Raw genomic sequence first — 22,610 nt, forward strand, 5'->3', positions numbered from 1 at the left:
ACCCATAAACCTAAAGGACCACAACAGAAAAAAGAAGAAAAAGTACCTCAATAATTAATAGGCTATGCCACTGGATTCAGGCCCCTTGAATTTTGGAAAAGGAAAGTGGTTTGAAAAAACTGTATTAATCTCCTGCATCACGGACCACTCTAGAATCAAGAAGAACCCCAATCTCACCAACACGTGTCATTAATCTATAAACTAAGAACCACGTATGACCCCTGCTCCATCTCACACCCGATCCCTAGCACCTCTCCTCTATAAACTCTATAAATGATCACTTCTCTACAGCAAGAATTCCTTCCCACAGTCCCTTGATCTTTAACCTACACACCCCTCGCTCATCTTAGCGATCGCCAACGTCTTCGTTTAGTTTATACACACAATGAAGTCCGCTGCGCTATCTTACGCCGGGTACGAAGAGCCTCATTTTCTTGAAGCTTGTACTCTTTGCTCCAAGCCGCTGGGTCATAACAGTGACATATTCATGTACAGGTATAAAATTAAAATCAATTCTTTTTTCTTTCCCAATATCTGCATCATAGACTTCTACCTTTGACAAAATAACTATTGATCGAATCAATCAACGTAGTGATGCAATCTTTTTATAAAGATCATCAAGGAAAGAACCAGATGTGCCATGGAAATTCTGTCATGGAATCTTTTAGGAGATTCGTATGCTTCTGGGAAAACACGGCATGTGCATAAAGGGTTGTGCTTTATGCATAAAGAGTTGTAGTCTTGAAGAAGGTTGCATACTCTGTTGTACGATGTCGATTTGTTTTGAGATTTGTGAAAGGGTATTTCCGTAAATTCCTACATGGGAAAAGATTCATTGTATCAGGACACAAAAGAACTTCTAAAGTTTTCAACCCAATGAACGAAACCAACATAAAGATTCAACTCTTTTGAAAAAAAAAACATATGCATAGGAGGGTTGTACTTTATACATAAAGAGTGGTACCATATAAAATTAATTTTGAGATGAAGTCAACATGTCTAAAGAGGCATATAGAGTTGTATTTTATATGCATATGGGGTGGTTGTAGTATGTTAGTTTTGCTGTTTTGGTTACATATTCTGATGGGTATTTTTGTAATTTGACACAGAGGGAACACTCCATTCTGTAGCCAAGAGTGTAGACAAGAACAGATTGAGAATGATGAGGCAAGAGAGAGGAGATGGAAGAAGGTTTCTTCATCATCATCATCATCATCCAAGAAATCAACAGAGAATTCCAAGAAATCTGCAACTGTGCAAACTGGAACCCTTGTTGCTTCAAATTAATCAATTTACAAAATATTATGTAAATTACATAATTACCCCCTTTCTGATCAAGAAAATATGAGGGGAGGGGATGAGTAAGGGTTGGCTTGGTTTTGTATAGAAGTGATGGTGGCCTGATGGGTGTTGTCATTTGTCAAGACTCATATGATGATGATGATGATGATGATGGTTGGTGATGACGAAGAGAAAAGACAAAGATACCCTTAGAGACAAATTTTGCCCTTTTCTCTTTTATTTTTAAATTTCTGCGATGTTTTTGTTTTTTTTAAGCCATCATGTCTTGGGTTTTTTTTATAAAAATGAGAATTACCCCACTTAACCATGTGGTAAATTTTGAGTTTTTTAATTCTGCAATTATATTATGATAAACGTTTAAACCCTTCTTATGTGTTTGCTTTCTTTTTTACCTTATATTTTAGGTTTGTGCTGTTTACTTCTTTAAGCCTTTTATTTTAACAAGGGGCAACCAAAAGGGAATAAAGTGTGTTAGCACTTAGCACCCAAGTTACAAAACATTTACTAAACTATTGGGCCAAACATATTTTAATAGGGCTTTAAAATAGTCATCAAGTTTTTCATAATAACTCAAAATAATTGAAATTGAAAGATAGTTAATTGTAGTATCTTTTCTTTTAAATATTAATAATTTCTACAAAAAATTTTGATCCTTCTAAAAATGGACTTTGAACGATACCTATATGGGGGTTGCGCTTATATAAGCATAACCCCATAAATGATCACATGGAAAAAGTATGTAAAATATTTTTGTCAGTTTGTTTATTACAGAATTAGACTTTCATTTTTTCTTAATACTAGCAAAAATCTACATCATCCAAAAACCAAGCAGAAATCCTGCATGGGGTTAATATAAATAAAATCAGAAAAATCAAGAAATTTGATATGGTCACAACACATCCTAAGTTGTTTTAGTTTTTTAACTTCAAAATTATTTATTACATCTAAAACGTATATTACTACCATTATGATTTTTTACTCTTCATCTTTTTTAAGCTTTTGAAAGATAAAAAATGAGAACTTACTTCTTTAACACACCTATCCCACAACCGTTCTAAGTTCTTCATATGAATAATTTAAGATTTATGAACCTCATCTGCATAACCAAATCACGAAGTATACCTTCAAAAAACTTGAATCTTCAAAAAAATCAAATCAGAACGTACTGTAACTTTTTTTTGAAGTATGTAATACTGTTTTTACAAAGTATACCTTCAAAAAACTTGAATCTTGTTGAAGGTTGTCTTATTTCTAAAGTCAAAAAATTCAAGAGATTTCAACATGAAATTTACCAAAAGAAAAGATATGTAGCTTTCCCAAAAGTCCAAGTTTTCCTGGAATTTGTGTGCTCTGTAAACGTGGAAGTTCTCCTCCTGCCATAACCAAATGCAATCAATCCTAAACTCAAAATCATTGTGAATTTTAAACAGTTTACATTATGTAGCATATTAATACTTTACTTTTAGATATGGAGAGAGGACGACAAACATTATTGTCCCATTAAGTACCTAAGTAACTTGGTTCAAACATTGTCCCTTAACCAAGACAAACCGATCAAACTCATTGGACACTTGATATATCTGCCTCTCGAAATGTAACAAATTCTTCACTTACCATATTATTACAAAATCAATCTACAAATAAACAGAAAACACCACGTACACAAATCACTGAAATCAAAATTATAGAATGAAACATAGGATTGACATTTGAGAAACCAGCAAGCGTAGGCCATACATAGGCCATAGCAAAGTAATCGGGGTTGATGAGGGATATTGTAATCGACATATAGCATGTCGATTGGTTGTTAAGACCCTAGAAGAGCGAGAAGGATTTGCTATTGCCAGTTTGGTTATTTATTTATTATTTATTTTTTTATTTAAGATTAGTTAGCAAAAATCTCGCAACTCCAATATGTTTTCATAGTTTTCTTTTCAAACCGGTGACAATCACCATGTTTCAATAGAAAACATAAGTTAATTACAAATTTTCATGAAACTTGATATAACATGATTTAGAACGTTTTTTGAACCTTGACTTTTCATAGTGATTATATCAATCTATATTTATATCTATTTTTATATCTCTATATATTTATCTATATATCTTATGAAAGATGTTCTTATTCCTTCCGGCAAGGAGAGATGCTCCCGCGTGAAGAGTTGAGCTGGCGGACATTTCCACGAGTTAACACCGCCCCAAGGGTGGGTGGTTGTGGCGTGGAGCAGACGGCTCTACAGGTTATCACGACCAATGGGATTTGTTTCTTCAAACGGTCAGAAAAATGGTTGTTGTTCTTGAAGGAAGCTCACCGGAAAAAGAATTACAACAATAAAGGGTGGTTGTAAAAAGGGGTGAACACAAGATTTCTTAATAGGGGTTGCACATAAAAGTTAGGAATAACACGATAGTAGAAAAAATAAAAAAAATTTAAATTTTTAAAATTTTTTCACTATGACCGGAAAAGTAAGGGGTGCTGTTGGCACCTTGGACCCCTAAATCCACATCGGATGCAAACGAGAAAGAGGAAGAAAACAGGTGGGTCTTGGGTGGCAAAAGATAATGAAAATAGGAAATAGAGCACGCAATTAAAATGTTGGGCTTATCTAAATTTAAGTGGGCTATGCATGTTTTTAGTGGACTAGTTTTCTTTTAGGTAAAACTTGGTTTAATTTGCCTACGTAGCAATTTTGGAGTAAGTTTTTGGTTTTTTGGTTTAATTGTGGTAATTTTACCGAGTTAAGAAAAAAATGATATTTAAACTTTATTTCTTGATTGCTATTGGTTTTGGTAATATAGAGCGATTTTTTTGGGTTTAATTGGTTTGATAATATGGAATAATATGGAGTGGTAACTATTTTTAATGGTTAGTGGTGTGTTAGTGAAAATGTAGTGAATATGATCTCACGTTGATGTAATATTACGTCTGAAACTTTAAGAAGGTTTTTGAGAATTAAAAAGTTTTTTTTTCCTACCAAGCATACTCAATCTTATAAATCTAGACATTGCCTCTTAAATTTTCAATTAAAAGGCTAACAAACAATCTTTTATCCTTATTTCTAACTTGATTCTTTCATACTAAATAGACCTTATACCTTTTGACATTACTATGAGTCTTATGTCAACTGCGTAAAACATACATTTATTTGGTAAAAAGTCTAATATTTTGGCTATTTTGCGAGTATGTCCTAACATTTTTTTTAATAAAAACAAAAAAGACAGGTGAACATTGGTTTTGACCCTTTTTAATAGGTTACATGTTACCATTCCATCGATTGATGTATTATCAAAGCGAACAAATATTGTACCTTAATTACTCAACCATAAACCCTCGATAAGAACAAGTTTTTAAGTAAAAGTTTTTTTTATTTTGTACAAGACATGTCCATAAAGATAAGTAATAGAACACCAACATCTTTTAATTTTAAATCGAGATAACAATATGTATACACTTGCAGAATTTTGCAAGTGAAGGTTGTTGGAAATGGTGTCAAGGGTCATTAATTGTTTTGATAATATTTCTAATAATAACAATATCCTTTTAGGTTGGTTTTATGACCCAAATAACATTAAGGAAGTGGAAAGAATAAGTTGTTAATTTATTAAGAAATTAATAATCTAATTATAAGTAAATTGTTTTAATTAATTAAAGTGCTTGAATATTAATTAATTCAAGAGGTTAATTTGAATATTCCAGAAGTTCCCAGAGCATTGATAATGGACGTTTTTGACTGTTGGATTAAGATATATAAGATCATAACTAAATTGGTATAAAGCTGCAAATTGAAGTATAATCATTTTTGGTTTCCCTCAGAACTAGTAATGGTGTAGAATAACTTTTGGAGAGAGATGTAGATTTATTTTATTGATCGATTATATGATTAATCAATAGCAATAAATTGTTTGTTAATATATTATGTGATTAATATTTAATTAGAAATAGTATTTTTTAATTAATAATTAATCAAAAATTAATTAAAATTAATTTTGGGATAAATTAGAATTAATTAAAAGTGTAATCGCTGAATTGTAATTGTTTAATAGTTGAACAATAGATATAATTCTAGATTGTTTCTAGGATTGGACGATTTCTTGGAACCTTTTTAGGGTTTCTAAAATATTCCTAATTGCTGATAAGGATAATGATTTGAATAGATTAAAACTAAATTATTTTAAAACTCAAATTAAGGTTTATCCTTGTGATCCTCTAGCTATAAATATGACCCATTAGCTCATTATTTTCGTGGTCCTCACTAACTAGAAGGTTGAAGAACGAATTTTCATTTTCCTTTCCTCTTTCGTCAAGTATTCTTATTATTAGGGCTTAGGTAGAAACCATTAGAGACATTAGATTTATGGTGTTGGATTTTCAAGACTTTTGAAGAAGGATTTGAATTGGTTATTTGCTATAATAATCAAAAGGTATGTAAACTTTAACTCTCTTGTATTTTCTAAGTTACATAGGGTTCGCTAGGGTTCTTGATGTTCATAGTTTATTGCTATTAATAGAGAAAACATAGATCTAAATAGGTTGCATGTGAAATTAAGAGTTAAGTATTTTTTCCGCCTCATGCATAGATTTATAACCTATAAAACTCGTCATTGACTGCATGTGCAACAACTTTCAAATAAGATAATGATAAACCCTAAAGAGGTTGTATCCTTTAGTATTTCATCAGCTAGCTATAAATAGATTATTATGGATCAAATGATGGAGTTGTTATTCACTCTAAAAATAGTCCATTTTGTCTCTCTTTCTTTCTTCTCTCTCTCTCTCTCTCTCTCTCTCTCTCTCTCTCTCTCTCTCTTATCTATATAAGATTTCTAACCTCTATCCTAAGGTTAGAGAATTTTGACTAAACTTTATTACAGGGTTCTTCCTTTTTGTTTTTGGAGTTGTGGGTCCGACTTCATTAAAGTTGTTCTACTTTTGATTCTTCATCCACTACAACAACTGACAATCACAAGATTTAAAGCAAGAAGCCAAGATGTTACTATGTTCTTTCTTGTAGTTTTATAAACACGTTGTTATAACTAGTAAAAACTAGATTTTGGTGCATGTACACTTAGATAAATTTGTAGACTATTCCGCTACCGTTTTTTATGTGTATTAATGTTAATAAAACTTAAGAGATGTTGCAATGTAGCATTGTAGTGATGGAACACTTTCAATTAATGCCATTTGCTTAATATGAAGCTTGTATGGACATATTGATCAAGTTTTAAAGATTTTAGTAATTATTTTTTCAAGAAAAAAGTTGATTAAGTCAATTGGTTGTATAATGTTAATTAAGAAACGATTATAGATTTTATTTAATATTAGGTAACTAAACTTATTTATACTTTATGGCTTTATATTTAAGAATACTAAGGAGTCCATTTTGGAATATTTCATATATTGATTTGTTGTTAGGATGATAATGTTTTTATTATTTTGACAAATGTTAGAATGATCACTTTAGGAAGTTGATTATAGAACAAATGAGTTACTTCGGGGTTTTTGTTTTAGTTTATTTTTCAGGCCTTTTAGATTTTTTGCTTATATTTTTGGGCTTATGAAATATCACTGTTTGGGTTAGCTTATTAGCTTAAGTTTATGAGTTTATTTTGTCTAAAAATAAGCAATTTTCATAAGCCAAGTGAAAACATCTTTTTTTTTTTTCAAATGAATGGGTTATTTGTCTATATTTAAATATTTACCCTCAACCCTAAAGAAATTTTATTTTCCCAACATTACATTATTCTTATTTTTAGTCATTTTATAAAAATAAACGAATCCAAACACTACTTTTAAAAAGCTTATTAGCTAATAAGTCATAAGCTAATTCAAACATTTTTTTATCTTATAAGATCTTAAGCTCATACTCATAAACTTAAGTCCCAAAAATAAGCTTATACAAACACCCGTCCATATTCGAGTAGAGTTAAGTTATTTGCGATAGCTGGTACAACCATATGTAAATGCCATTATTATGCCTTATAATGATTATTTTAGAATGTGTATTACGTCAAAATGCCGAGAGCAACCATGAACAACTTCATATGATTTGAGGTGATTTGAGTTATTTATGAAAGTTTTATACATATCAAATAGGTACAACCATGAGAGAATATCTAAGCATTTTGTAAAATGTTTATTTTAAGATGAGAATTACGTTAGAATATGTTACATACATAAGCAAAACCAAGACATCTATCAACAAATATTAACATGTAACATCTTAAAATGGTCAAAAGTAAAGATTCACTGTTTTAAATTGAAAAAAACATGTAAGTTATTATCGTCAAATATTGAAACTTTAATTGTAATTAACCTTAAGAAATGGAAGTAGTGTCACGTTACTTCATGTGATCTACCAGACTAGCACATAAATAAAATGGGCCATTATTGATTGTCAAAAGCGTAGAAAATAAAAAATAGGATAAAAGGTTAATGTTATAGGGGAAAAACCTAACGTACATTCATCAAATGCTTACAAAAATCACTATATAATTTTTTAGTATACTAAAAGCCTTATATTTTCTGAAATTCTTAATGGGAAAACCTCCGAAAAACCTAACGTATTTTCATTAAATGCTTAAAAAAACCACTATATAATTTTTTAGTACACTAAAAGCCTTATATTTTATGAAATTCTTAATTAAGGTTTTTTGATATAAGAAAAACCTAATTTATTTTTATGAAATGATTAAAAAAAATTATATATTTTTTAGTGCATTTAAACCCTTATATTTTTTGAAATTTTTTAATCTAATGAATTATAACAATTAAAACGTTGAAAATCAATTGTCTATCATTTACGGCTATTTAAAATTTACCAAACTCAATGCCTTAAATTAGGCATGAGCAAACAGACCGAACCGGCCCGACCTGGGAACCGGCTTCGGCCAAAATCAAGAACCGAACCGGCCCGACGGTTTTACCGGTTCTAATTCCGGATCCGATTTTTGTTGGGTTTTCGAATTTTGGACCGGTCTGATTTGACACGCTTTCTTGCAGGGCTTGTAACCTATTCAATTTTTAACCAAATCAAACGTTTTTATAATCTAAACTTAACTACAAAACCTAAACTACGTGTAGGAAAAAGATTCGGGTAAAAAAAACATAAATTGAATGAGTTATGCACATTTGAACAACAAAGTCAGATTAGGTTCAGTTGTTGTAACATAAAAAAATTCTGATTTGACACCCTTCGTTGTTGGGTTTGTCACTCATTTAATTTTTAATCAAATCAAGCGTTTTTATAGTCTAAACTTAACTACAAAACCTAATATACATGTAAGAAAAAGATTCAAGTCAAAACAAGTTAAATTGAATGAGTTATGCACATTTGAACAACATAGTCAGATTACATTTAATTGCTAAAACATAAAAAAAAAAAATTCTGATTTGACACCCTTCCTTGCGGGGCTTGTAACTCATTCAATTTTTAATGAAATCAAGCGTTTTTATAGTCTAAACTTAACTATAAATCATAATCTACATGTAGGAAAAAAACTCAGGTAAAAAAAAAAGTTAAATTGAGTGAGTTATGCAACTTTCAAATTTTGAGTGAGTTATCCGGTCTGGTTCTTACCGTACCTGGTTCCAACGACCGGTTCTTACCGGGGCCCGATTCCAAAAATTGACGAATTATAGTATCGGTCCCGGACCAACCGATTCCATCGGGTTCCGATTCCGGTACCGAGACTGGTTCCGACCGGTTTCCCTGTTCATATGCTTATCCCTACCTTAAATGATACATTTTAAACGTACAAATAAATAATATAGTAGTTTTTTTTTAAAGACTTTTACGAAAATATGTTGAGTTTTTCTAAGAGGATTGTAAAAAAAACATTTTTTTTTTGGGTAAATGAGGAATTTTATTTCATTACTGTTAGAGATCATTGTAGATTTGTAGTACTTTAAAAGTAAATCGGGAATTTTGGAGTCAATGTGCGATTTTCTACGCTCGTAGAGTAGTAGTCGTTAAACCGAATCGCATCGCTACTACTCATCGTCAGTCCATCGTCTTCTTCATCTTGCTCTACATTATATTATGGCGGAAATTTCGAAGCTTTAAACCCAAAACCTCATCTCCCATGGCTAAACCCCTGTTGAAATCTCGCACGATCCTGGAACCTTTTGCACAATTCAACGCATCGTCCTCATCAATTCGATCTCTAGCTCTTTTTTCCACATCTCCTTCCAAAACCCTAATATACGTCGGCACTGTCTCCGGTAAACTCCTCCTACTCTCTCTTCATCATCCCAGTTCCAATTCTAGTAATAGTCATAACCAAGAGAGTAGTAGTAACAACGAGAACAGAGATAACGATGATCAAATTAAATTTGTGCGGCATATGTCGATAAGCGACTGTGCAGTAGAATCAATACATGTATTTGGTGAAATTGAGAAGATTTTAGTTGTTTCCGACGGGTTTATACATTTTGTTGATTTAGAATTAGTTAAACCTGTGAAAAAGATCGGTGCTCTGAAAGATGTTAGTTTTGTTGCTAGGAGGTTGAGGAGTAAAGGAAATGAGGGTTTCACAAAGTTAACCGTGGGAGGTGGAGCAGATGCAAGTGGTGGCTCGAGTTTCTTGCAGAGGTTAGGTGGTGGTGGTGGTGGGAGGTTAAACGGTGGTGTTGTGAATGATTTACCTATTGATGATAACTGTGTTTTTGCTGCTGCTGTTGGGAAGAAACTGATTTTAGTGGGGCTTGTTGGTAGGAGTAATGAGAGTTATGATAGTGTTGCAGGTACTCTTGTGACCATGAAAGAGATTCAATGTGTTGATTTAGTTAAAGAGATGGTCTGGATTGATGATTCCATTGTTGTGGGTAGTTCAAGTGGTTATTATCTGTGTTCATGTGTTACAGGTCAATGTGGTTTGATCTTTTCATTGCCAGACATGAGTACACCATGTCTTAAGGTTTTAAAAAAAGAGTATAAAGTTCTTATGCTTGTTGACAATGTTGGGATTATTATTGACTCTCAAGGTCAACCAGTGGGTGGAAGTTTGGTCTTTCATGGATCTCCAGATGGTATAGGGGAGATGGGCACAAGTGTCATTTCTCTTCACAATGGAAAAATGGAGTTGTATCTTAAAAAAACAGGGAAATGTGTTCAGAAGATTGTGTTTTCAGTAGAAGGAACTGGTCAACGTGTCATAGCAGATGATGAAGATGAAACTGGCAAGGTGGTGGTTGTAGCAACATCATCAAAGGTAATTTGCTACTTGAAAGTACCCTCTGAAGAACAAATTAAGGTTTTTTTGAGAAAGAAGGATTTCAAGGAGGCTATTTCTTTGGTTGAGGAGCTTCATGATGATGGTGAAATAACAAAGGAAGCAATGTCATTTGTTCATGCTCAAGTGGGATTCTTGTTAATGTTTGACTTGCATTTTGAAGAAGCAGTTGACCACTTTCTTTTATCAGAAACCATGCAGCCTTCTGAGATCTTTCCATTCATCATGCCAGATCCAAATCGTTGGTCATTGCTGGTATGCTTACATATATTTAATTAATAATTGATATATTTTCATTGATAAAAAATAATATTACTGAAATTAAAGTTGTTTTTCAGGTACCTAGGAATCGTTATTGGGGTTTACACCCTCCACCTGCCCCTTTGGAAACTGTTATTGACAATGGATTGATAGCTATTCAAAGAGCTATTTTTCTTAAAAAAGCAGGTTTGGAGACAGCTGTAGATGATGATTTCCTTTTGAATCCTCCAAATAGAGACGATTTAATGGACTCTGCTATAAAAAACTTAATCAGGTTTATATACTCTTGACTGTTAGTAACTTATTTGTTTCAAGAAATTTATTCATTACAACAAATTCAGACCAACAATTTCAATTGTTCTTATTTTACCCTTTTCTTTAACTTTATAGGTACTTAAAGGCTTCACGTGAGAAAGAGCTGACATCATCTGTGAAGGAGGGAGTTGACACGTTATTAATGTATCTTTATAGAGCTCTGAATTTAGTTGATGAAATGGAGAGTCTTGCTTCTTCTGAAAACTGGTGCATAGTGGTATGGTTTTAATTATTTTATTCACAATTGAGGAAAGATAATTAATAAAAATGTAATTAAACTAAATAGTTTTAATGGGCAATGCAGGAAGAGTTGGAAACTTTACTGAATGAGTCAGGGCATTTAAGGACACTTGCTTTTCTTTGTGAAAGCAAAGGGATGAGTTCTAAGGCTCTTGCCATTTGGAGAATATTGGCAAGAAACTATTCATCCGGATTTTGGAAGGACCAAACACGGATAAATGAAACAAGCGGGGAAGGTGTAAACATTATATCTGGTAAAGAGACTGCAGCAACTGAAGCTTCAAGGATTCTTGAAGAATTATCTGATAAAGATCTCATTCTGCAACATCTTGGATGGGTATGCTTTTAAACAATCACTCCCTCTTTTCTTTTTGAATTAAAGTTTACATTTTTCTTGCTCATGGAAACCTTTTTTTTTTTTTTTTTTTTTTTTTTTTTTTTTTTTTATAAATTAGATTGCAGATATTAACCAGGTGCTTGCTGTTCGAGTATTGACATCTGAAAAAAGGAGTCATCAGCTTCCACCAAGTGATGTAATTGCTGCAATTGACACGAAAAAGACTGAAATTCTTCAAAGGTAATGAGATTTTCTGCTTTTGAATCTGTAAAATATTGTTGGTTATGATCTTTTTTGATGTTGCTTACAAATTTTCAGATATCTGCAATGGTTGATTGAAGAACAAGACTCTGATGATCCTCAGTTTCATACATCATATGCTCTTTTACTCACCAAATCAGCACTTGAAAGTTATGAAACAGAAATTTCATCTGAAGCTGGAACCTCAAAGCAGATTAGTGGTTTGGAGCCTGAAAAGCAATCCATATTCCAAAATCCTGTGAGAGAGAGACTGCAATTCTTCTTACAGTCTTCAGATCTGTATGACCCTGAAGAAGTTCTTGATTTGATACAAGAATCAGAATTATGGTTAGAAAAGGTCTGTTATAACGGTGTGTAATACTAAGATTAAAAAGTTATTCAAAAAGGAATTGTTTCAGTTTATGTGGTAGAAAGTTTGTATCATGGACATGGACATGGTTTTGAAAATATGTTTTCTTGTTCTTTTTTGCAGGCTATTCTTTATCGAAAACTAGGGCAAGAAACATTGGTGCTCCAGATCCTAGCTGTGTAAGTTTTTTTCACAAACTTTATAACTTTTTTCACAATTTCTTAAGCTCACAATTTATATAATAAAAAATGTTCAGAAAATTGGAGGACAATGATGCTGCTGAACACTATTGTGCTGAAATTGGAAGACCAGATGCTTATATGCAGTTGGTCCCTTCTCTCTCTCTCTCTCTCTCTCTCTCTCTCTCTCTCACACACACACACACATACATGTTGGAAAACTTTCATTTTTATATTTTTTTCTGGATTTATGATTTCAGGTTGCTTGATATTTATCTAAACCCAACAGATGGGAAGAAACCCATGTTCAAAGCTGCTGTTAGGCTTCTCCATAATCATGGAGAATCTCTTGATCCTCTGCAAGTTCTTGAGGTATTAAAACAAAAGTAAAAAGTAAAAAAGTTACTATAAATCTTACCAAAAGGTCTCAAAAGTTGTAGGTTTAAATTTGCAGAGATTATCCCCAAATATGCCCTTACAGCTTGCTTCGGATACAATATTAAGAATGCTAAGAGCTCGTCTTCATCATCATTATCAAGGACAAGTAGGTTCTTTGCAAATTGCCCATCTTTCTTGAAAAAGATAACTGCTTTTCAAATTGGAAAATATATATATTTATAACTTGTGCAAAGTTTTCAACTTGTTAGATTCTTCATAATATGTCACGAGCTGTTGGGCTTGATGCAAATTTAGCAAGATTGGAGGAAAGATCACGACATGTACAAATTAATGATGAAAGTTTATGTGATTCTTGTCATGCAAGACTTGGAACAAAGTTATTTGCAATGTATCCAGATGACACCATTGTTTGCTACAAGGTGTGTATTCTTTCTTCTCATAAACTCAAAAAGTTTGACCACATTGTTGACCCGGACTTAATGTTTTACTTTTATTGTCTGTAGTGCTTCAGACGGCAGGGTGAGTCGACATCTGTAACAGGTCGGGATTTTACAAATGATCCGGTGTTTAAACCCGGGTGGCTTGTTACTGATTGATGATTAATTATTAGATACATGATGTTATTTAGTTTTACACTGATGTAAGAGCCCAATTTTTGTATGTTGTTATCAAAGATATGTAAAGCCTTCGATGTAATCATGTAAATGAATGGATGATTTCGTGTTTTTTTTAAGAGATTTTGTTAGAGAGGAGTACGATTGCAAATGATTGTTTGGTGTTTTTGTCGATTATAATTTATACAAAGTTTGATTGTCGATAACAACGATTTTCCAATTTGTTTTACTTTGTAAGACATGTCTTTTTAGTTTTTGTAATGATTATTTTTATGTTCTTGTCTAGCAAATACTTGAAAGTTCAAATACTCATTGATAACCGATAATAATAAAATAAAACGAGGGGTAAATTGCAATCTATATCTATCTTTCTAGGATACGATGAAATTGTAATCTATCCTTAATTGTCAAACTCGTAACGTACGAGGTTCAAATTGGTTAAATCTCTAAGTGTAGAGGTATGTTTGAAAATTTAGTTCTTCTCTATCATTCCGCCACTCTGCTACAAGGGCGCAGTAGCTCTGCTTCTCTCTCGTGCAAGACTTGGGCCTCCGGTGACGGCGCAGCTCATTAAAAAAATAGCCTTCCGGCAGATCGCCGGATGTCTGCTACTGTGAGTGGTCGATCTCGAATCATTCTCATTAAGGTGTGTAACTCTCTATTATCTAATACTGCCTTCGCTCTACTCCCAAAATCCCCAATTTTTCAATGCTCACACTGCTTCAATACCTCATCATCTTCCAATCGTAAATGTGATTATCTTGATGATTTCTCACCTTTAAAGAATTTAAATAGTGAAGGCGCTATTATAAGTCCGAATGAGAGGCGTAGAATCGTATTAGGGTTGGGGAAACTGATAAAAAGGAAGCAAGGTTTTGTCTTGAAGAAGTTTTCTCGTGATTTTCGCCCCTTTTTGTTAGTAAAGATCATGACACAGTTTGAAAACAGACATGGCGCGTTTGCATTTTTCAAATTCGTGTTCAGGGAGGAGTCGGATAGATTAGTTAAGTCTTGCTGCGTTGCATGCCATGTTTTGGCTAGCCATGGTTTCAGGATTATAGCACAGGATGTGTTATCATGGATGATAAGAAGAATTGGAGTCTCTAGAGGTCAGGATTTGATGGAATTTATGTGGAGAGGACATTTTGGTTACGAATCAGATTTTTCAGTTCTTGATTCACTTATGCGCGCTTTCACGAATGCTGAAATGGACTCACATGCATTACAGATTTTAAGAATAATGAGACGATTAGGAATGCAACCATGTTTGTCAGCACTTTCAATTCTCTTTAAATTGTTACTTAGAATAGGTGATTACGGAAGTGTTTGGAAGTTATTCAGAGATATGATCAGAAAAGGGCCTCTTCCTTCAAACATCGCATTCAATGTAATGATCCATGGGTTCTGTAGGAAAGGTCAAATTCAAACTGGAGAGAGCTTGTTACACTTAATGAATAAGTTTCAATGTGAACCAGATGTTTATACATATAACATTTTGATCAATGCATACTGCATCCATGGAAGAACATCAGAAGCTTGGAGTTGGGTTGACTTAATGGTCAAAACGGGTTGTACTCCAAACACTGCCACTTTCAGTACAATCATCAATGCCTTGAGCAAAGAGGGAAAAATTAAGGAAGCAAGAGACATATTTGATGAAATGCAAGAAAACGGTGTATCTCCAAATACTATTGTTTACAATGCATTAATGGATGGTTTTGTGAAAGCTAGAGAAATTGATAAGGCAACTGATCTTTTTGAGGATATGAAGAACAATCATATCAAAGCAGATGGTGTGACATATAACATATTGGTTTCAGGATACCATAAATATGAAAGAGTCGAAAATTTAGATGACTCAATAAGTTATCTGAATCGATCCATGTGTGGCCCACTTTCAGATTACTCATGGCCAGATGTAACAGTAGCAATATTGTGTTCAGAAGGAAGAACAGATGAAGCCACTAAACATCTAGAAGACATGCTCAAAAAGGGTTTACCCCTATCAGTAATTGCTTTCAATTCTATTATCTGTGCTTATAGCAAAAAAGGATTAGAAACAAAGGCATTCGATGCATACCATATGATGATGAAATATGGTTTAACCCCCTCATCTTCCACATGTAATTCCTTGCTCATGTGTTTATCAAGAAATGGAAAACTTCTAGAAGCCAAGGAGCTTATGCATTATATGATACAGAATCAGTTTCCAGTCAATAAAGTGGCATTCACTGTAATTATAGATGGGTACTTCAAGATTGGGGATCTGATGGGTGCTCAAAGATTATGGGCATTTATGAAAAGTAAAAGTATATCCCCAGATACTGTTGCATTTTCTGCTTACATTGATGGATTATCTAAATCTGGTCTTGTTGAAGAGGCGTATAATGTGTTCTTACAAATGAAAAACAAAGGGGTTTTCCCAAATAATTACACTTACAATTCTTTAATTGCTGGATTTTGTAATGTTGGGAGATTAAACGAGGCGTTAAAGTTGAAAAAAGAGATGAGACAAATGGATCTTATTCCTGATATTTTCACTAACAATATTCTTATCAACGGGTATTGTAAACAGGGTAGGATGAAGTATGCTAGTGACACTTATACAGACATGCATCGGTTTAATTTAGTACCCGATATTGTTACTTACAACACTTTGTTAAGTGGATACTGCAAGGCGTTTGACATGGATACTGCAGATAATCTTGTATACAAAATGTACACCAGTGGGTGGGACCCGGATATAACCACTTACAACATTCGGATCCACGGGTTTTTCGTTACTCGAAAAATGAAAAAAGCTGTATTGGTGCTGAATCAACTTCTTTCATCTGGAATTGTTCCAAATACAATCACTTATAACACAATGCTGAATGCTGTTTGCAGTGATAGACATAATGATGCTATGATCTTGATTGCAAAACTGCTGAAAATGGCTTTTGTTCCCAATATTGTGACAACAAATTTGTTGTTGTCACATTTGCGTAAGCAAGGGTTGCCACAAATGGCTTTGAAGTGGGGGGAGGATTTGAAGGAATTGTGTCTTGAATTTGATAAAGTGACTTGTAAGATTTTGGAAAGAGCTGATTTGGATGTTAAAGAAAGAGGTCATCAGGGTGTAGAAGAAGATGCTGTTTATATATCTGAAAAAGGGTTTTTTATTGATTTTTTTATGCACCTTACTTATGACTATTTGTGTAGAAATAAGTTTTATAGTTCTAGAAGAATGATCAAAAGTGGATCTGGTAGGTCTTGTAATGTTGAACAACCAATGTTGGAAGTTAACAAGTGAATGGGAATCAAAGAGAAAGATTATGTTTATAAACAAGTGATGAAATTGTTCATCAAAATTCGAGTTTGATGATCTGCTCAGCTTCAGAGAGATCTTGATATTAGGTATCTTGAAACATATTTAAATATTTAGAAAAAATGAGACGCTTTGTTATTATATTTTATTATAGAATCTGCTTTTCTTATTATGTGATTTTGATCTAAAATTTGCAGGGGTGATTGAGGAGATGAGTCAGACATACAGGTCAAAATTGAAGTGATTTAGCAAATTTCATAAAGGTTTGATTACTACTCTTTCCACTGATGCTCAAAATGAAAAAGAAAAAAATCTCTAAACATTATTATATATTATGCAAGAAAGTAACCATGATATGTGTTTTAAGACACTTTAGCTCTATGCATTATCATAAACCCTTTCTTACTAACTCCCCCAACATGTTCACTCAGCTTAGCCAACTGAGCCAATCTCCTCTTGGATGAATCCGAGACTTCCCCCGTCTTTGACTTTTCAGTCAACTCCCCTGGTTCATCATCACCAACCTCATAACTTTTATTTGATGGGCTTCCTTCAGTTGAAACATCCAAAATCTGCTTCAAAGACTCCACCACTTGACTCATTTTAGGTCGATCTTTTGCACTCTTCAGCAAACAACTATCTGCTAACTTCGCAATTTTTCTAGCATCTGTGAGGGAGTATCGAGCTTCAAGGCGTGGGTCTATGATTATCCCAAACTTTTTACTATCGATTGGATATCGTCTTACAAAATCTATCAGTTTCTGGTCTTCTTTTGGTCGGCTTCTTTCTAATGAACGCCTTCCTGTTAGGATCTCGTATAGAACAATCCCGAAGCTCCACACATCACTTTTTGCTGTTAGATGACCCGTTTCAATGTAGTCTGGAGCTGCATAACCATGTGTACCCATAACCTAAAAAATCATTACGCGTGAGTTATTTATAGAAGCCCAATTTTTGTCCTATTGACATAGTGTACTCACAGCGGTTGAGACATGTGTGTTACCCTCAGTTGGGCCTTCTCTAGCAAGCCCGAAATCTGAGAGCTTCGGGTTGAAATCCTCATCTAATAAAATATTGGACGTCTTAAAATCACGAAATATCACCTGAAACATTTACAAAGTTAAAAAAAAAAAAAAAAACGATATAAAATATGTGTATTTATAATTTTTATTTGGAGAAAGAAAATAAAATAAAAAACCTGAGCTTCTAATTCTTCATGCAGATAAGCAAGTCCTTGTGCTGCTCCAAGCATAATTTGTAATCTTCTTTGCCATGGAAGAGGATCATGAGATTTTCTGAAGAGATGATCTTCTAAGCTTTTATTCGGCATGAACTCATAAACCAACAGGCGTTGGATCCCTCGTTCACCATCCATGGCGCAGTATCCGATTAGTTTGACCAAATTCGGGTGGTCAACTACACCAAGAAATTGTACTTCAGCTACCCATTGTTTGTGTCCCTGTATCGCAGATGAAGAAGGAATGTACTTTTAATCATTCGTAATGTACATCTTGTAATGCACAGTGTGTGAAAAGGAAAAAATAGTACAGATTCATTACACAGTACAATTATCAATGCACAGTACATGCATGAATCATGAGACATGTGGGTTGGATCAATGCACAAATCACAATCATTAATTAGATCGATTACTATTTCACGTTTTTATGGCTTCCAACTATAGTTATATGTCAGTATCAATGACAAATCAAATTGGTATTTATAAGAAACTGGTTAAAATTGCTACTTCTATATAAAGAGCAACCACTTCAAAACTTTTTGATGCTATATGTTATTGTAACGTAACTTACCCAAAAACGTATTAATACATACAAAAAAGAGCTTTTTCATTATATATTTATGTGACTCATAAATTGTATTTTTTTTTTTGTATAATTGGGCTATACCTACAATTGGCTGAATATAAAAAAAAACCAAGTACAAGAGCTTGTAAAATTAGGAATTTTCTCACTTTCCCTCAACCACAATAACAATAAGAGAGCTTTCTCAAAATCTAAGTTAAAAATAAAAACTTAGAAAAAACACAGATGATGAATTCTAGGTTATATTTGACGATGAAAATATAGCTTGGAGATTGAGTATTGTTTTGTTTTGTTTTGTTTCTTTTTAAAATTAATAAATGATATATTGAGACAATTGTCTTATAAAAAAAACTCCATAAAACTTACAAAATAAGCTAGTTGAGGCATGATCAACAACGAAAACAACGATAATAAAACAAGTAATCTGATTATGGTTCAAAAACATATGTTAATGATTTTACTTTTTATTATATTGTAGGTTTGAAGTTTTATTTATTTTAGATTTAAATAAAATTTCAAAGTTTAATGAGACATATATAAATAGTATAAAAATTAGAAAATATAAATAAATATATAATAGAAGGAAATTATAAGACAAATAAAAATACACATGATTATGAATTCCCTAACCGTAAAGCCATTGGGCTTTCTTTGGGGAAGGTTAATAAATTAAAGTATACCTGAAAACCATCTTGGTTGAGTTTTTTAACAGCAACCACAATGGGATCACCTTTGGCATCAATAGGCTTGATTGTTCCTTTATAAACACATCCAAATCCACCTTCCCCAATCTTTCTTAACCTCGTGAAGTCGTTAGTCGCATGTCTAAGTTCCGGATACGTAAAAACCCTCAACTTCTCAGCTTTTTCCTCGTATAATTCAATGATGCCACGTGGCGAATTTGTGGATCCTGAGGATTTTGTGACTCGATCCTTACATGATGACACGTCCTCTGATAGGCTTAAATTGGTTTCCGCTTTTAGTATAGGTGCTGATCTTTGACTTCTGCTTCGGGTTTTATCTTTGAAATAGTGGAAACATTTCATCTTGTTCTTGAAAGCTTTTTGTGCATACACTACACCAAAAGTGTTTTGAAAATTAAGTTCGAATTGTTGTTCTTTTGGTTTAAATATAGCTAACGAATGGCTATGGATAACAAATCTGCAAATTTAAGATGCGGAAATGGTTAAAATGGCAGGTTTTCGAGAAAAGTCGACAACTTTCTCTAATGTTTTTTCATAAAGATTCAAGATTAGGTAAAAACAAAGAAAACCAAGCAAAACCCACAAGAGGTTTCAATCAAAGTTGACAAGGTTTAATTCGCAATTTCAAAATTCAAAGTGGCAACATCACACAAGATTTGAGAAGAACAAGAAAACCCAGAGAGAGACGTTATCTTTGATCAAAAGTCACGAGATATATAGATGCATACTTCAATGAAAGGTGACAAATTTTATTTACAAAATCGAAATATAGGTTGGATATACACAAGAAACGTATAATTTTGAAGCGATGAAGAGAGATTTTGAGACAAGAATTAATACAAAAATAACTAGAGAAAATGACCCAAGTAGTAACGACAAGAAACAAGAACCCCCAATGGAGAGAGAGAGAGAGAGAGAGAGAGAGTACCTTGAATGGAATTGGAACGAAATAGATAAAGATTGAATCAACGAGAGTTTTCAGAGCTTCACTTTGCTTTGGTGGTTGGTTCAACAACTTGAATATGTAATAAATGTCCAACCAAATCCAAGATTTCAACATATATATAAAATATTTTTCTTTATCTCCAAGAAAGATTTTTGTAGCGTTCACCTTTTTTTTTACTCCCTCCTTTTTGGATGCTTGTGATGGTAGAATCACTTCACGTAAAATAATAAAAGTAAATTGAGAAAATGGTCCTTATAATTTTATGAAACGAATGGAGATTTCTCTAATTTCGCGACATCGGACCATTAACCAATTATAATATTTTTTTAGACATCATTGTCTATATATAAAAATTATTTTTTTTCTTCGAAAATTTGGTTCAAATCCACATATGCATCTATTATATATAATTCTAATGGAAGCTAATTCATTTACAAATAAATTTACTACGATTAATAAAAGTGAATTTATTTAGGGGTGTTTGGATAAATATGTTTTTAGCTTATTAGCTTATTGTGATGGGAACAAATAGTTTTTTAAAAAATGTTTGGATTAGCTTATTTAGATTATTCCTACCACAATAAGCAATAACCATTCCCTCCATTACTTATTAAAATTAGTTTATTTAACTTATTCCTACTACAATAAGCTGATTTTTTAAGTTTCCTATCCAAACACTTCAACTCTTCTTATTGTGGTGAGAATAAACAATTAGCAATAAACAACTACTTTTTTTTTTTTTCACTATTCAAATACCCATTTAAATTCACATGTTAATGCATGGGAGTTGTTACAAAAATCGGATGTAATGGTCATTTAAATGTGAATTAGCTGTTCAAATTCACATATAAAAGGTTAATAATGTTTTGTGAAACAAACTATTTCAGTGTTTCAAGTGACCAACAACCTAAAAAAATGTTACCAAAAAGCAAGGGACATTTTTTTTCTACGTGATATGAATAGGCATGCCAATGTCAATTTTACATTTTTATTCTATGTTTTAATTTTTATTACGAATTTAGTCAAAACTTTAAAGTTGTTACAAACATGGTTTAAACTCTTTTTTCACAAATTCGTCGCAAAACTAGTTATTTATTTATTTATTTTTTGCAAATTTACTTTATTTACAACCTTTCTTAAAAAAATTAAAGACTTTTTATGAACTTTTATATACCTTTTTAATAAAAAATTTACAACTTTTGCTACAACTATTCTTTATAACTATTTTTATATATTTTTATGACATGTATATGCCCCTTAACAACGAACTAGGAAGAAAACACTTGGATTGCCATTGACAATACGTAAAAACTAAAATGGCATGTTATAGTATAGCAAGCGGAAATAAAAAAATCACGGTTCATTATATGTTTATAATATTTTTTAAGGTTTGTTAGTAGAAGATATTGAATAGTTTTTTTTTTTTCATCTAGAAAAACAGTGTTAACCACACTTTAATGTCATCTAGAAAAACAGTGCTAACCACATTTGAATGTCAACGAATTGATTTTTTTAAACTTTAAATAAATTAAATATCAATATAAATGTCAATGAAAAAAATATAAATTTTGATATCTTTATTTTTTTAATAAAATATATATACTCAAAATGATTTTGCTATTATTCGTACAAACATGCCTAACCAACAAGTATACACATATTAAAAAATAGATAAATTAGATTAAATATTTGGGAGTCTTTTATATATCCTTGATTTCAAATTCGTATTATTTTTTTTTCTGATTAAGTTCTGAATACCGGTTAAATTATTTAATTTGGGACAATTCAATTAACGAGCCGGTATTTGATATATATATATATATATATATATATATATATATATATATATATATATATATATATATATATATATATATATTTCATTTTTTTTGTTTTTTTTTTTCTCTTTTTAATATCTTTACTACATACTTGAAGATATTAGGGTTTTTCTTTATTTTTGTTTTTATTTTTTTATTTTTTAAACAAAATATTAGTTCGAGTTTTTAATGTTTAAGAATTATAAAATTTTAAATAAGAAGATTATTAATTATCATAATATTTTCCGTTCATACTTTTTTTTTAAATCATATTATTTTTGGATCATAAAATTGTGAATCAAATTATTTTGGATCATAGTATTTTCAATTAAATCATTTTTGAATTATATGATTTTGGTTCAACAATATATTCAATTAAATATAACTTTTGTCTAAAAAAAATCATGGATATATATATATATATATATATATATATATATATATATATATATATTTTCAATTATAAAAGATATAATTAATGATTATAAAATATTGAGTGTAAATATTTTTTGATCATAACAAATT

At 32.0% G+C, this 22,610-nt stretch overlaps 4 protein-coding genes across 8 annotated transcripts; 3 read left to right on the forward strand and 1 right to left on the reverse strand.

Annotated features, from left to right (window-relative positions):
- Positions 1 to 281: 281 nt before the first annotated feature.
- Positions 282 to 1,601, forward strand: LOC145041795 (FCS-Like Zinc finger 3-like). Its single transcript, XM_078989974.1, has 2 exons — positions 282 to 495; positions 1,110 to 1,601. Exons 1-2 carry the CDS (start codon positions 386 to 388, stop codon positions 1,285 to 1,287), a joined length of 288 nt encoding a protein of 95 aa, XP_078846100.1. The 5' UTR covers positions 282 to 385; the 3' UTR covers positions 1,288 to 1,601.
- Positions 1,602 to 9,244: 7,643 nt separating this feature from the next.
- LOC145041796 (Vacuolar sorting protein 39) lies at positions 9,245 to 13,639 on the forward strand. 4 transcript variants are annotated; one of them, XM_078989979.1, is made up of 13 exons: positions 9,386 to 9,523; positions 9,804 to 10,788; positions 10,872 to 11,068; positions 11,185 to 11,326; positions 11,414 to 11,686; positions 11,805 to 11,926; positions 12,005 to 12,284; positions 12,420 to 12,475; positions 12,553 to 12,621; positions 12,736 to 12,847; positions 12,930 to 13,019; positions 13,123 to 13,293; positions 13,378 to 13,639. In XM_078989979.1, exons 2-13 carry the CDS (start codon positions 10,060 to 10,062, stop codon positions 13,468 to 13,470), a joined length of 2,334 nt encoding a protein of 777 aa, XP_078846105.1. In that variant the 5' UTR covers positions 9,386 to 9,523; positions 9,804 to 10,059; the 3' UTR covers positions 13,471 to 13,639. The 4 variants fall into 4 exon arrangements, with proteins under 4 accessions (XP_078846104.1, XP_078846101.1, XP_078846102.1 ...); XM_078989978.1 differs by having other exon boundaries at positions 9,245 to 10,788; XM_078989975.1 differs by lacking the exon at positions 13,378 to 13,639 and having other exon boundaries at positions 9,258 to 10,788; positions 13,108 to 13,222.
- Positions 13,640 to 13,971: 332 nt separating this feature from the next.
- LOC145041797 (uncharacterized) lies at positions 13,972 to 18,461 on the forward strand. The gene is made up of 3 exons (XM_078989980.1): positions 13,972 to 16,884; positions 16,993 to 17,058; positions 18,018 to 18,461. The coding sequence occupies exon 1, from the start codon at positions 14,090 to 14,092 to the stop codon at positions 16,778 to 16,780; it is 2,691 nt and encodes an 896-aa protein (XP_078846106.1). The 5' UTR covers positions 13,972 to 14,089; the 3' UTR covers positions 16,781 to 16,884; positions 16,993 to 17,058; positions 18,018 to 18,461.
- On the reverse strand, positions 17,093 to 20,360 carry LOC145041798 (putative serine/threonine-protein kinase PBL19). 2 transcript variants are annotated; one of them, XM_078989981.1, is made up of 5 exons: positions 20,251 to 20,360; positions 19,299 to 19,779; positions 17,994 to 18,254; positions 17,776 to 17,898; positions 17,093 to 17,706 (listed from the first exon to the last, which is right to left on the reverse strand). In XM_078989981.1, the coding sequence occupies exons 2-5, from the start codon at positions 19,662 to 19,664 to the stop codon at positions 17,158 to 17,160; spliced, it is 1,299 nt and encodes a 432-aa protein (XP_078846107.1). In that variant the 5' UTR covers positions 19,665 to 19,779; positions 20,251 to 20,360; the 3' UTR covers positions 17,093 to 17,157. The 2 variants fall into 2 exon arrangements, with proteins under 2 accessions (XP_078846107.1, XP_078846108.1); XM_078989982.1 differs by having other exon boundaries at positions 19,299 to 19,693; positions 20,251 to 20,347.
- Between the last annotated feature and the right edge of the window lie 2,250 nt (positions 20,361 to 22,610).

The sequence above is a fragment of the Lactuca saligna genome, chromosome 4 (genome assembly GCF_052625555.1).
Source record: "Lactuca saligna cultivar CGN05327 chromosome 4, ASM5262555v1, whole genome shotgun sequence".
In the NCBI taxonomy this organism is placed as follows: Eukaryota; Viridiplantae; Streptophyta; class Magnoliopsida; order Asterales; family Asteraceae; genus Lactuca; species Lactuca saligna.